The sequence below is a fragment of the Solanum tuberosum genome, unplaced genomic scaffold, assembly GCF_000226075.1.
Source record: "Solanum tuberosum cultivar DM 1-3 516 R44 unplaced genomic scaffold, SolTub_3.0 contig00038, whole genome shotgun sequence".
Lineage (NCBI taxonomy): Eukaryota > Viridiplantae > Streptophyta > Magnoliopsida > Solanales > Solanaceae > Solanum > Solanum tuberosum.
Genome location: NW_006240231.1, coordinates 568 through 12,156, shown reverse-complemented (window position 1 = coordinate 12,156; position 11,589 = coordinate 568). Strand labels below are relative to the sequence as shown.

The 11,589-nt window shown below is 34.9% G+C and overlaps 3 protein-coding genes across 3 annotated transcripts; all 3 read right to left on the bottom strand.

The window, feature by feature from the left end:
• Positions 1-425: 425 nt before the first annotated feature.
• On the bottom strand, positions 426-2,205 carry LOC102582301 (cytochrome P450 93A3-like; the record flags this gene model as incomplete). Its single annotated transcript, XM_015305837.1, has 2 exons — positions 2,193-2,205; positions 426-1,387 (listed from the first exon to the last, which is right to left on the bottom strand). Coding segments are annotated over exons 1-2 (975 nt in total), but the record flags the coding sequence as incomplete, so codon positions are not given.
• Positions 2,206-4,522: 2,317 nt separating this feature from the next.
• LOC102582638 (ferruginol synthase-like) lies at positions 4,523-7,552 on the bottom strand. The gene is made up of 2 exons (XM_006367933.2): positions 6,197-7,552; positions 4,523-5,654 (listed from the first exon to the last, which is right to left on the bottom strand). Exons 1-2 carry the CDS (start codon positions 7,115-7,117, stop codon positions 5,028-5,030), a joined length of 1,548 nt encoding a protein of 515 aa, XP_006367995.1. The 5' UTR covers positions 7,118-7,552; the 3' UTR covers positions 4,523-5,027.
• Positions 7,553-8,541: 989 nt separating this feature from the next.
• On the bottom strand, positions 8,542-10,421 carry LOC102582975 (flavonoid 3'-monooxygenase-like). Its single transcript, XM_006367934.2, has 2 exons — positions 9,996-10,421; positions 8,542-9,370 (listed from the first exon to the last, which is right to left on the bottom strand). Exons 1-2 carry the CDS (start codon positions 10,335-10,337, stop codon positions 8,750-8,752), a joined length of 963 nt encoding a protein of 320 aa, XP_006367996.2. The 5' UTR covers positions 10,338-10,421; the 3' UTR covers positions 8,542-8,749.
• Between the last annotated feature and the right edge of the window lie 1,168 nt (positions 10,422-11,589).

The window sequence follows — 11,589 nt, the reverse complement described above, 5'->3', positions numbered from 1 at the left end:
ATGTATATCTTTTTAGGACTTAAAAAAAGGGTAATCTGGTGAACAAAACATCCCACTAATAGAGTCTGGAGAAGAGCCACACCCTTGGGTGTGATTAGACAACCTGACTGTTTCCATGGCTCGAACCCATGACCTTATGTGGTTAGAGAAATGATTAGAGTTCTTGATTAAGATGCTTGAATCACATAATTAGCCAAAATATGTCTTGCGGAGTTTGTATGACCCTGCTAAATTTTCAGACTGATAAAGTAATTGTTGAAGTATGTGACCATCGTCCATCTCACCTAAAAGCGTAAGTTATTAGATAGAACACACTTTTATTGTTTAATTGTATTTTCAACAGTAATATGATGGAATTCACAGGATAAACAAGGTTAACAAGAGGAGCAACGATATAGAAAAGATAAAGGAACTATATAACTTACCACCAAGATGGCCTTTATTTTCACCAAGTCCAGTGATATACCAATATCTTTCTGCTCCATTAGCTCTAACAGGATCTGTATAAAGTTTTTCTTCTCATTCCCCTGGATTTCACCTTCTCTTCTGTCTGAAAGCATCTTCAAGTGTTCATTTATGGCAGGGTCCAATATACTTTCAACCGACTTCAAAAGAGCCTCCGTGTCTTTCTGTATTCCTTGTAAATCAAACCTTGCAAGCTTAGGGAAGAAGTCTGATATGTTTGGTTTTCCCAGTATTTGAAGATATTTTATCACCAATTCCCTGAATTCAGTTCTATCTTTTTTATGCTTCTCCATCTTCTCTACAAAATTGCTGCCGAAGATCATACTCATGATTACATTCATTTCAGTTACAAAGGCTAATTCACCAATATCAGTGAGGCTGCCAATCTTGGTATGCACATTTCTGATTGTCTTTCTGACCTCGTGTCTCCGAAGGCTATAACAGGCCTCAAGGTTCCTGTTGCTTAACATCTCCCTTACAAACAGTTTGCGCATATCACGCCAGTAGGAGCCATAGGGAGAAAATCCAATATCTAGTCCACCATATGTGGCAACTAATCCTGCAATTGGAGGGTCACGGTTGGCAAAAACGGAGTCTTGATCACGAACAACTTCTTTGGCTAAGGATGGTGAATTCAACACAACACATAGTTTTCCTCCTAGCCAAAACTTGTATATTGGACCATACTGTTGAGACAACTCTGTGAGCTGGTGATGCAAATTGGCGCGGAGGAATGGTAAGAATCCCACAATCGGAAGGCCACGAGGCCCTGGTGGCAACCTGGATTCTTCCTTGTTCAACTTGTACCATAGAATTGTAAGAAAGACAATTGAAAGGGTGAGGGCTGCAATCCAAAGATCATTTGAAGGTTCAGAAGCCAAATTTAGTGTGAAGACAGTTTCAGCACTTCTAATACTAATCTCTGGAAGGATACCAATTTTTTTTTTACCTCACAATGAAATAATTTGCTCTAAATTTTAGCTCAATATATCCTGTCTTTTTTAAGTACTCATTCTTAAAGGTAGTGCCCAAAAGGTCTGTGTCAAGCTAGCAAAGTAAGGATGAAGTTGCTGGTCAATAAAAGGGGATTCCTAATGCAGGTAACTCTGTCTACCAAGGTTTAGGCAGATGGAAACAAATTACTTGCTGTAATTGTATAAAATTCAACATCATTTTATACATTGTTTAGTTAGTTGATAATGCGAATTAGTCATTGTAATCCTTGTGTAACTTGTATATCAACCAGACAACCAGTAATGTTTTTTGCTTCGATGGAATTTGAACCCGAGACCTCATAGTTCTCCTTTAACTTCATTTATCACTATGCCACATCCTTGGTGCAATTCACCATCCCATATTTCTCTATCATTAGATTTAGATCTCACATCATAACTAATTAAGATTAGACAGTGTGATCAGTAAATAAGCCAATTTTTGCGACCATAAAGATGAGACCTATGTTGTTTTGGACTCTCCAAAATGTTGTTGGATCCTCAAAAAATACATTACTTTTGGAGAATTTGATATGCACCAAGGGACATATTTGAATTAATCTAGAAAACATTGGATAAGACAGGAATGGTTAAAGTCAAATGCTATCTCATCAACTCATCAATAATGCAGAAGTGACCAAAATTGGGGAAAAGGAAAGGTTGCTTTGGTCATATTTGAACACCTTAGAAGTTAGAAGGGACCACAACCAATATCACATATATGACATAACATACCAATAAGAGACATTTTTGCCAAGGAAAACTCAATACTCTAATCATATCATATTTTATACTAAAAGTAGGAAACTCCATAGTTGAAAGTTGAATTACAAAAATATCCCTAATCATTTACAAAATAACCACTTTGTCCTGATCATTTAACTAATGTATCAAACTTTTCATATTACAGCATTTATATCTTTTGTCTTTTAAACTTCAATCAGTTAAATACTCTATACCCTTTTCATATTCTTTGCACTTTATAAAGTTACCACCCTGTCAAATTTCTTTATCATTTTATTCTTCCTCATCTTCTGTTAGACTACACAAAAAGCTATTACTATTGCCCTCTTATTTGTTGAGTTTTGCCCAGCATAAGGTAATACTATATTTTCCCCTTTGAACAAGTTCAGTTTCTGTTTACTACTTAAATATGGCTTGTGTTTACGAAATAATGTGTATAGATAATATTTTTTATTTTATTTATTTCACACACTTTATATTTTTAGTTTGCTCCAAAAAATATCACTTTGGAAGTAGCTACTGAACCAAATTCATAAGTATGTTTATATTTCATGAGTCTGATTTTAAATCCAACTTTATTGGTTTCATTTAGTGTCATTTTTGGATGCTTTGTGACCTCTCACTTCTAATTTAGTATAGATATTTATTTTTAAAACATTATTAGTAGCATACCTAAAGTTGCTATCTTCGTGAAGAAATAGAATAACTCCCAAGCATGTATCTCATTTTGTTACATGACAGATGAATAATATTACATTACAAATATATGTTGCATTTGAATCTACTATTCAACTGAATTACTGTTCAATTGCTCAGTATATACATGTATATACTCAGTATATAATAGAGTATTATATATTTCATTTTAGAAAGTCTATATTAATTAGCATGAGACACGTGTCCAGAAATTAGTTATACTAAAAGAGGGAAGAATCTAAGTCAAAAGTTGAATTACAAAAATACCCCTTAACTATTAATTTATTATCTTGAAATTATTTAAAATAGTTTTTTTATTTAATATTTATTTTGGGATCCATGAATTTTGACTCTTGGTATTATGGTAATTAACATTCCTATGTAAGTTATTTTTAGCAAGAAAAAAATCTACAATCTTTACATCTTTCACGTACTAATAGTGATGATTTTTCATAATGATAGTTGCTATGAATTTCTTAATAATTAGTCATAATGATTTTCCATTACACATTTAATATTTTTAATTTTTTTAATTTTATCCTTAGATTTTTTCTCATACATTACATTTAAATGTTATAAATTATTTAATTAATTAAATATTAAATAGCAAATCATCATATTAGTACACATAAATTTTATTACCACTAATTCTTCATTATGTAAATATATGTAACTCCCTGATTATATTTATTATGGTTTTACTCCTATCTCTCACCATAATCTCAAATGGATTAATCTCATATTCATGACAACTCTTTGTGTTTCTCAATACTATCATATAAATAGTGACATTTGACACAATAATGTACACACTTAAACCAATTACAAAAAAAAAAAGAGAAAATATCTATGCTCTCTTCTCTCGTCTCCTTTTATTTGTTTAGTTAATATTTATGTTTCTTGTTTGTTGTTATTGTACAAATTTTCTAATGTTGTGTAGTTATTATTATTGAGAATTTACCATGGTTTGTTGCTTTGTATACATAAGCCTAGCATGTGGTATTTTTAGTATCCTCATTTTGAATATTGAATTTGTGCAATAGTTAGTTATTTTTACTTTATACACTTTTAGTCAATTTAATAATCAAATATATATTCTTTTTTTAGAAAGATATATGTAGTTCCTATCTGAAAATTGATGAATTTTTTTTAGTAAATACCATAGATTTAAAGGGGATAAAATATGTCATTTGCAATACAAAATTAATATAAAGTATTTTGGGATAAACGTGCAACACACGTTCCCTAATCTAGTACCATATATATATATATATATATATAAAACAAATTTTGAAGAATAAAAATATGTTGGATAAGACAAAAGTGACTCTTGAAAGTCTGAAGAACCACAATATGAATATGAAAATACCTCCCTAACCTTACTGGTGCTTCAAACTTCAACGCAAAAACAGTAAAACAACTGTTGTTTCAATTTGATGTTTCACAAATTTCCAAAAACAACCCTTTTATCTTTTTCTTTCTTTTCTTTTGGAGAAACAAAAATTAAAGTTTCTAGTATCTATTGGATTGATAGTCTGTTTGATCAAGTTTTGGTGAAGCCATAAGTGCTTATTTAGAGAGTTGAGTTGTCTGACCAAGCTTTTAGGATACAAATAAGTGTTTTCGAGTAGTAGCATAAGTTGACAAAAATTGCTTTACTCCTAAAGCACTTTGAAATCTCGATCAAACACAAATCGATGATATTGACAAACTGCTATATTCCAAAAAAATAACTTCTTTCAATGAGCACTTCTAACAAAAAATACTTTTCAAAATAAATAGATTTTGGAAGCTTGACTAAACAAACATTAGTAGTCCTAAAAATAAGGACAAGTCCGGTTATACCAGCACTCATTGTTTACAACAAACTAATGAATGTTGTCATACCCGTATTTGATCCTCAGGATCTGATACATGCATGCACCAAGCTGACATTTTTGAAAGTCCAGAAGATATGAACGGGTCAATGCGATCTCGTCTCCTCAGACCTCAGCAATAATGCAGTAGTGACCAATATTGGTTTGAACTTTGAACAGGTGAAAGAAAGTGACCAACCAACATCATGTTTTATTTAAAATACGTACTCTGATATTATAAATATCATGTCAAGGTCCTTATAGTTTCATGGTTTTACTGATATAGCTTGAAATTCGGTAACCTGGGAGTAGGGATGACCAATAGCCTCTCACTTTTCTTGAGGACGAGTCCAAATCCCTCCGAAAGATCAACGATTTCTCCCTCAGGGAGTTTCCAGTCAAAGGAATGAAGCAATGAACCCAATATAAACATAAGCATTTTCTCTGCTAAAGGAATTCCAGCACAAATTCTTCTCCCTGATCCAAATGGAAGGTACTTCATATTATTTCCAGCATAGTCTAAATTAGTCGAGGGACTCAAAAACCTTTCAGGTTGGAATTCTAGTGGACTTTCCCACACTTGAGGACCCCTATGAATTGCATAAACATTCAAGAATACTTTAGTTCCCTCAGGTATTTTGTATCCACCTACTATTGCAGATTGGCTCGGACGCTTTGGGAGAAGCAGTGGTAATGCAGGGTGTAGACGTAACGTCTCCTTTAAAACAGCGTCAAGATAATGCAGATTTGGTAAATGGGATTCTTCAACAATGTTATTCATCCCTACAACATGTTTCAATTCCTGCTGCACCTTTGACATTATCTCCGGATTATTCAGAAGCTCAGACATTACCCACTCAACCGTTGTGATTGTAGTGTCAGTCCCACCGATCACAATGTCCTACAATGCAGAAACATATATGAAGACAGGGGAAATGAAATTACTTGTAGCAGGAATTTTGTAATGCTTGGTTCTACCTGTAGGCAGAGGTGGATCCAGAATTTTAAGTCTATGAGTTCTGAAACACAACTATTTTTGTTTATTGAGTTCTGGATAAATTATTTATACATATTAAGTGAATTTCTTACTATAAGTACATAGTTCAGGTCAAAGCTACTAGTTCTGCCGAACTTGTAACTTCTTGTGGGTCTGGTATATCTTTACAAGACTAAAAATAACAGGACAGATCGGTGCATAAAGCATCCCGCGCTAGCAGGGCTGGAGAAGGGCCGCACCACAAGAGGTGTGATATAGGCAACCTACCCTAATGCAAACATTAGTGGCTGCTTCCACCGCTTGAATACATGACTAATATGTGATTCGAGAATGGATTTGAGTTCTTAACTTAGCTGCTCAAATCACATAATTAGCTAAAATAGTCTTAAAAAGTTCGTATGACTGACAAAGCAATATAGAAAAGATAAAGGGACTATTTAACTTACCACCAAGATGGCCTTAATTTTCACTAAGTCCAGTGATATACCAATGTCTTTCTGCTCCATTAGCTCTAACAGGATCTGTATAAGATGTTTCTTCTCATTCCTCTGGATTTCACCCTCTCTTCGGTCCGAAAGCATCTTCATGCATTCACTTATGGCAGGGTCCAATATACTATCAACCAACTTCAAAAGAGCCTCCATCTCTTTCTTTATTCCTTGTAAGTCAAACCTGGCAAGCATAGGGAAGAAGTCTGATATGTTAGGCTTTCCCACCACTTGACCATATTTCATCACCAATTCCCTGAATTCAGTTCCATCCTTACTACGCTTCTCCGTCTCCTCGACAAATTTGCTGCCAAAGATAATACTAATGACTACATTCATTTCAGTCACAAAGGCCAATTCACCAATGTCAACGGGGTTACCAATCTTGGTATGCACATTTCTGATTGTCTTTCTGACCTCGTGTCTCCGAAGGCTATAACAGGCCTCAAGGTTCTTGTTGCTTAGCATTTCCCTTACGAACACTTTTCGCATATCACGCCAGTAGGAGCCATAGGGAGAAAATCCAATATCTAGTCCACCATAAGTACCTACTAATCCTGCAATTGGAGGGTCACGGTTAGCAAAAACGGAATCTTGATCACGAACAACTTCTTTGGCTAAGGATGGTGAATTCAACACAACACATAGTTTGCTTCCTAGCCAAAACTTGTAAATTGGACCATATTGTTGAGACAACTCCGTGAGCTGGTGATGCAAATTGGTGCGGAGGAATGGTAAGAATCCCACAATCGGAAGACCACGAGGCCCTGGTGGCAGCTTGGGTTCTTCCTTGTGTGATGTCAATTTGTACCACAGAATTGTAAGGAACACAATTGAAAGGGTGAGAGCTGCTAGACAAAGTTCGTTTAAAGGTTCCATATTTAGTATGAAGACACTTTCAGCACTTCTAATACTTATATCTGGAAGGACACCAGTTCTTTAGGTTCTTAAACTTCATATCAAGTCAAAATCAGACAAATAAATTGAAACGGAGGCCGAGTATTACTTTTGGAGGATCAAGACACACCAACAGACATATTTGATAAGTCCAGCAACATAGGATAAGAAAGGAATGGTTGAAGGCAAAGGCAACCTCCTCTACTCAACAATAATGCATTAGTGACCTATGTTTGAATTGAGGAAAAGGAAAGGTTGCTTTGAACACATTAGAATTTTGAAGGTGTGGGGGTCCAGCCCTATGTTTGGCAAGATTTGCAGCAGATTTTTTGGCACACCTTTGTTGAAATTGGCTGTCAGCCCATTGATACAAGGTGGAAAAATGGACATACTTTACCCTATACATAGAGACTTCAACATCAGTTTGTACACACCAACACAAAGAGGAAAATAATATAGAGAGCAATGTGGTATTTAATAGACTGTGAAAAAATAAATCCGTGAAGGAAAAAATAGAGTGAGCGATATTTTCGTGAGGTGGGAATTCAAAAGAGGGTTATTTCTTTTGAGTGTGTAGTGGTCTTTGTAGTATATTACTTAGGCCTACACAGTGTAATTAGTGAAATCAGTTGCTCCTCTTGATCTGTAATTTATTTCCTAATTCAAAAGATTTCCACGTAAAATTCTTGATGTTATTATTTTCCCATTTTATCCCCATTATTTTGACTATGAATCTCCTTGTGTTATTCCACGTTTTCCAACAGAAGGGACCAACCAATATCACATCAAAAGAAAGTGACTTGTCCTATATAGTAGGAAATGCACATGTTACAATTGACATAACATACATAAGGGCCCTTTTTGCCAAGAAAAACTCAATGCTTTAACACCATATACAAAAATAAAATATCCTGAAGAATAAAAATATGTTGGATAAGACAAAAAGTGACTATTGAAAATCTGCAGAACCACAAGATGAATAAGAACATACCTCCCCAAATCTACTGCTGCTTCAGCTTCAAAGCAGAATTGATGAGTCTGATTAAGGTTTAAAGAAAAAAAATTGTATTTTAGGATCATCCCACCTTTGGAAGGCCACAAGGCGTCAGCGGTAAACATGAAATTGCTTCATTTTTTTTGTTAAATCTCCTCACCTAAGCAAGTGATATATAGTAAAATTATTAGTTTTTGTTAAATATACTTCTTGTTTGAAGCAATAATGACTCTGGCTAGTCAGTGATCCCAAAGATTCATGGACTTGGTTGAAGCAAACAGATTTTGGTACCAAAACACTTATAGAGTTGTTCATCAACTATCCTTCTGAACCAAATATTGTTAAGAAATGGCTGATTTTTACGCGTTATATGACCACTTAGTATAAGTAAATAATTATCATTGACTATGAATTTAACAAAGCTCAGGACCTTCATAAGATTTTGAATTTACAGGATGAAATTGGGGCTTATTTTTATCTTACAAACAGGAGCCTTATGCCTGTATGTTTCCAAGACTCTGGAATAGACCTACTGAACTAGTGGTAATTCAGGCACACTGAATTGCAGGTTTTATATTCTTAATTTCATCATACAGAACATCTACAAACACATTTTTATCTTACTCATACAGTGTTGGATTGAATAATCTTGGAGTAGGTATAGCCACCAGAGGCATTTTCTTCTTCAATATAACACCAAACTTCTCTGTAAGGTCTAATGTCTCTCCTTCGGGAAATTTCCAGTCGAAAGAATGAATGAGTGAAGCTACTGAATACATAAACATCCTCTCTGCCATGACTATCCCCGGACACATTCTTCTGCCAGAACCAAATGGGAAATAGTTGAAATCATTTCCACTATAATCCCATTTATTGTCCAAAAATCTCTCTGGACGGAACTCAGTTGGATTTTCCCATATAGAAGGATCTCTGTGTATAGCCCATACATTTATGAAAACACGAGATCCTTTAGGAACAGTGTATCCTCCCACAGTGCATGTTTCACTAGGACAGTGTGGCACCAAGAATGGAGCAGTTGAATGTATGCGCAAGACTTCTTTCATCACTGCATAGAGATATTGTAATTGCTGAATATGAGATTCTTCCATAATATTATCTTTTCCCACAACTGTATCTACTTCTTGTTGTAATTTTCTCAGGACATTGGGTTTGTGCATAATTTCAGCCATGGCAAACTCAACTGTGTTGGCAGTAGTGTCAGTTCCACCGAGAATCATATCCTGTCCATAGTACTTGTGAAGTTATTACCATGTACAACAATTTCTTAATTGTATAACTGTATATTGGAGTTCACTTCAAGGTTCACAGTCTTAATTCACAGTTAAGTCTTCACATATAATCTGATGCTAAATTTGCTGACTCTTTCTTTAATGCAGTCCAATAACATGGTAATAGCATTATAAGCCAATTTTTCATCTATAACAGCCTAACATGTAAAGAAATGGACTATTTGAAGTAAAAACTTTTTAACCAGGACCACATGTAATGAAAGTGAATTTCCAAGCAGAAGAGCGCAACCAACAGCTCAGGACATGAATTTACAAATCTGATTCTTCTGAAATTTATTTCCCATATGCCACAATAATTCTTCTATAAATTTACAAGCCCACTATCAATGTCATTTGATTTTGATCCTTTCAATATAAAAAAAGAAAAGATCTGCCATCATGATCAGTGTAATCCAGTATGAATAGTGGAAGACAAATGCAATCTTGATTCTAGGTTACTCAATAATAATGCAGTGATGACTATTATTAATTTGAAATTTGGAATTGGGGAGAGGAAGATTTCTTTTTGGTTCATTTGGAAAAAACAAATTTCGTAGAATGCAACTGATGAACATACCATAAGTAAGGCTTTGATTTCAGTCATGGTCAGAGGCATTGTGGCATCTGCTTCATCTTTCAACTTCAGCAAAACTTGCAAAAAGTCGTTGCTTTCTTGGCCAACACCATTTCTGTCCAATTTTTGTCTTTGATCAATCATGCTCTCAAATATCTCATCAAATCTCTTTGCCAACACCTTCATCTTCTTTGTAATACCCTGGAAATCAAACCAGGCCATGCCCGGGTAAAAATCGGAAAGATTGGGAATACTGCACAGCGCAGCTATCTCAGTCACAACATGCCTAAATTCAGCTCCAAGGCTAGCTCTTTCCTCACCCTTCACTGTGCCACCCCATAACATGTTTGTAATCACATTAAGTACTGTTTTATTTGGAAAATATAATTTGGACTGGTTTTAGAGTCGCCACTTAATTTTTAAGAAAAAATCAAGAAAACTGTTGTTTTCATTAAGTACTTAAAACTAGAAAATCTAATGAAAACTTAAAAGGGGTTCGGGTTCTTATTAGCATTTCGGGAAGGGTTTGAAAGCACCCGAAATGCCCGCTAATACGCGGTTATCCAACAATTAATTATTTGGCTAAATTCGTTTGACCTAATTTGAGTAGAACGATTGAATTATTTTATAGTTGAGACGGTTATAAAAGGGAAAAAGGGAAATATTAACCTACGATCTAAGTGAGATACTTCTCAAAATTTCTTCTTTTAAGTCTTTCGAAAGATGATCGATTTAGTAAAATTGTTAAAAACGAAGTGAGCGTCTTTTGGGGATTTGAACTCTTCAACCCTGAGATTAACGATAAATACGAACAAGCAAAACAAACATAGTAAAGTAATGAGGGAAAGAGAGTTGGACCCAAATCTGGTTTTTGTCCGCCTGGACCAGTATTTGGGCCCATTTTTGTTTTGGGCCTTCGGCCCATTTGAGTTGCACCTGTCCTATACTAACGTAAAATAAATATTTTTCTTTGGGCCTTAGGCCCAATTTTTCACCTGTCCTAGGCTTCTAACAAAATATAGAATAGCGACTAAATGGGCTTAGGCCCAACAAAATACAATTTTTTGTGTAAAGAGTGGGCCTTTGGCCCAATCTTTCAAAATTTTCAATCTGCTGCTTCTTTCGGATTCGGGACCTGTTCGTCGACTTTTATGGCTGATTTGATAAAGGAAATTTTGGGGGGCCTTCGTGGCCCAAAGGAAAATGCGAGGATAGAGTCCGCGAGGACCCGGACAGATTTCACATGCAAGAAAAGGGACAGAAGAAAACGAATTAATAAGCATTTAACAAAGGCTGATCTAATGGGTCTTAAGAATTCCGAAAATGAACAAGGATAAAAGATGTAATACACTCGGATTATTGATGCTAACTAAAGGCAATCAAAAAGATAAAAATATGTACCAGGACATCTGATCACTGTTAACCTCAAGAAAAATCAAATAATAAATAAAAGAGTTAATTTGAAACAAATAATCAAGAATGACCATCCTAAATGCTTAACACTTCAACTGATTTGAAGAAAAAAGTAAAACTCATGATACTTTTATTTTCCATTCCACCCAATGCAAACTTACACGTGCCTCTCAAATAATTTTTA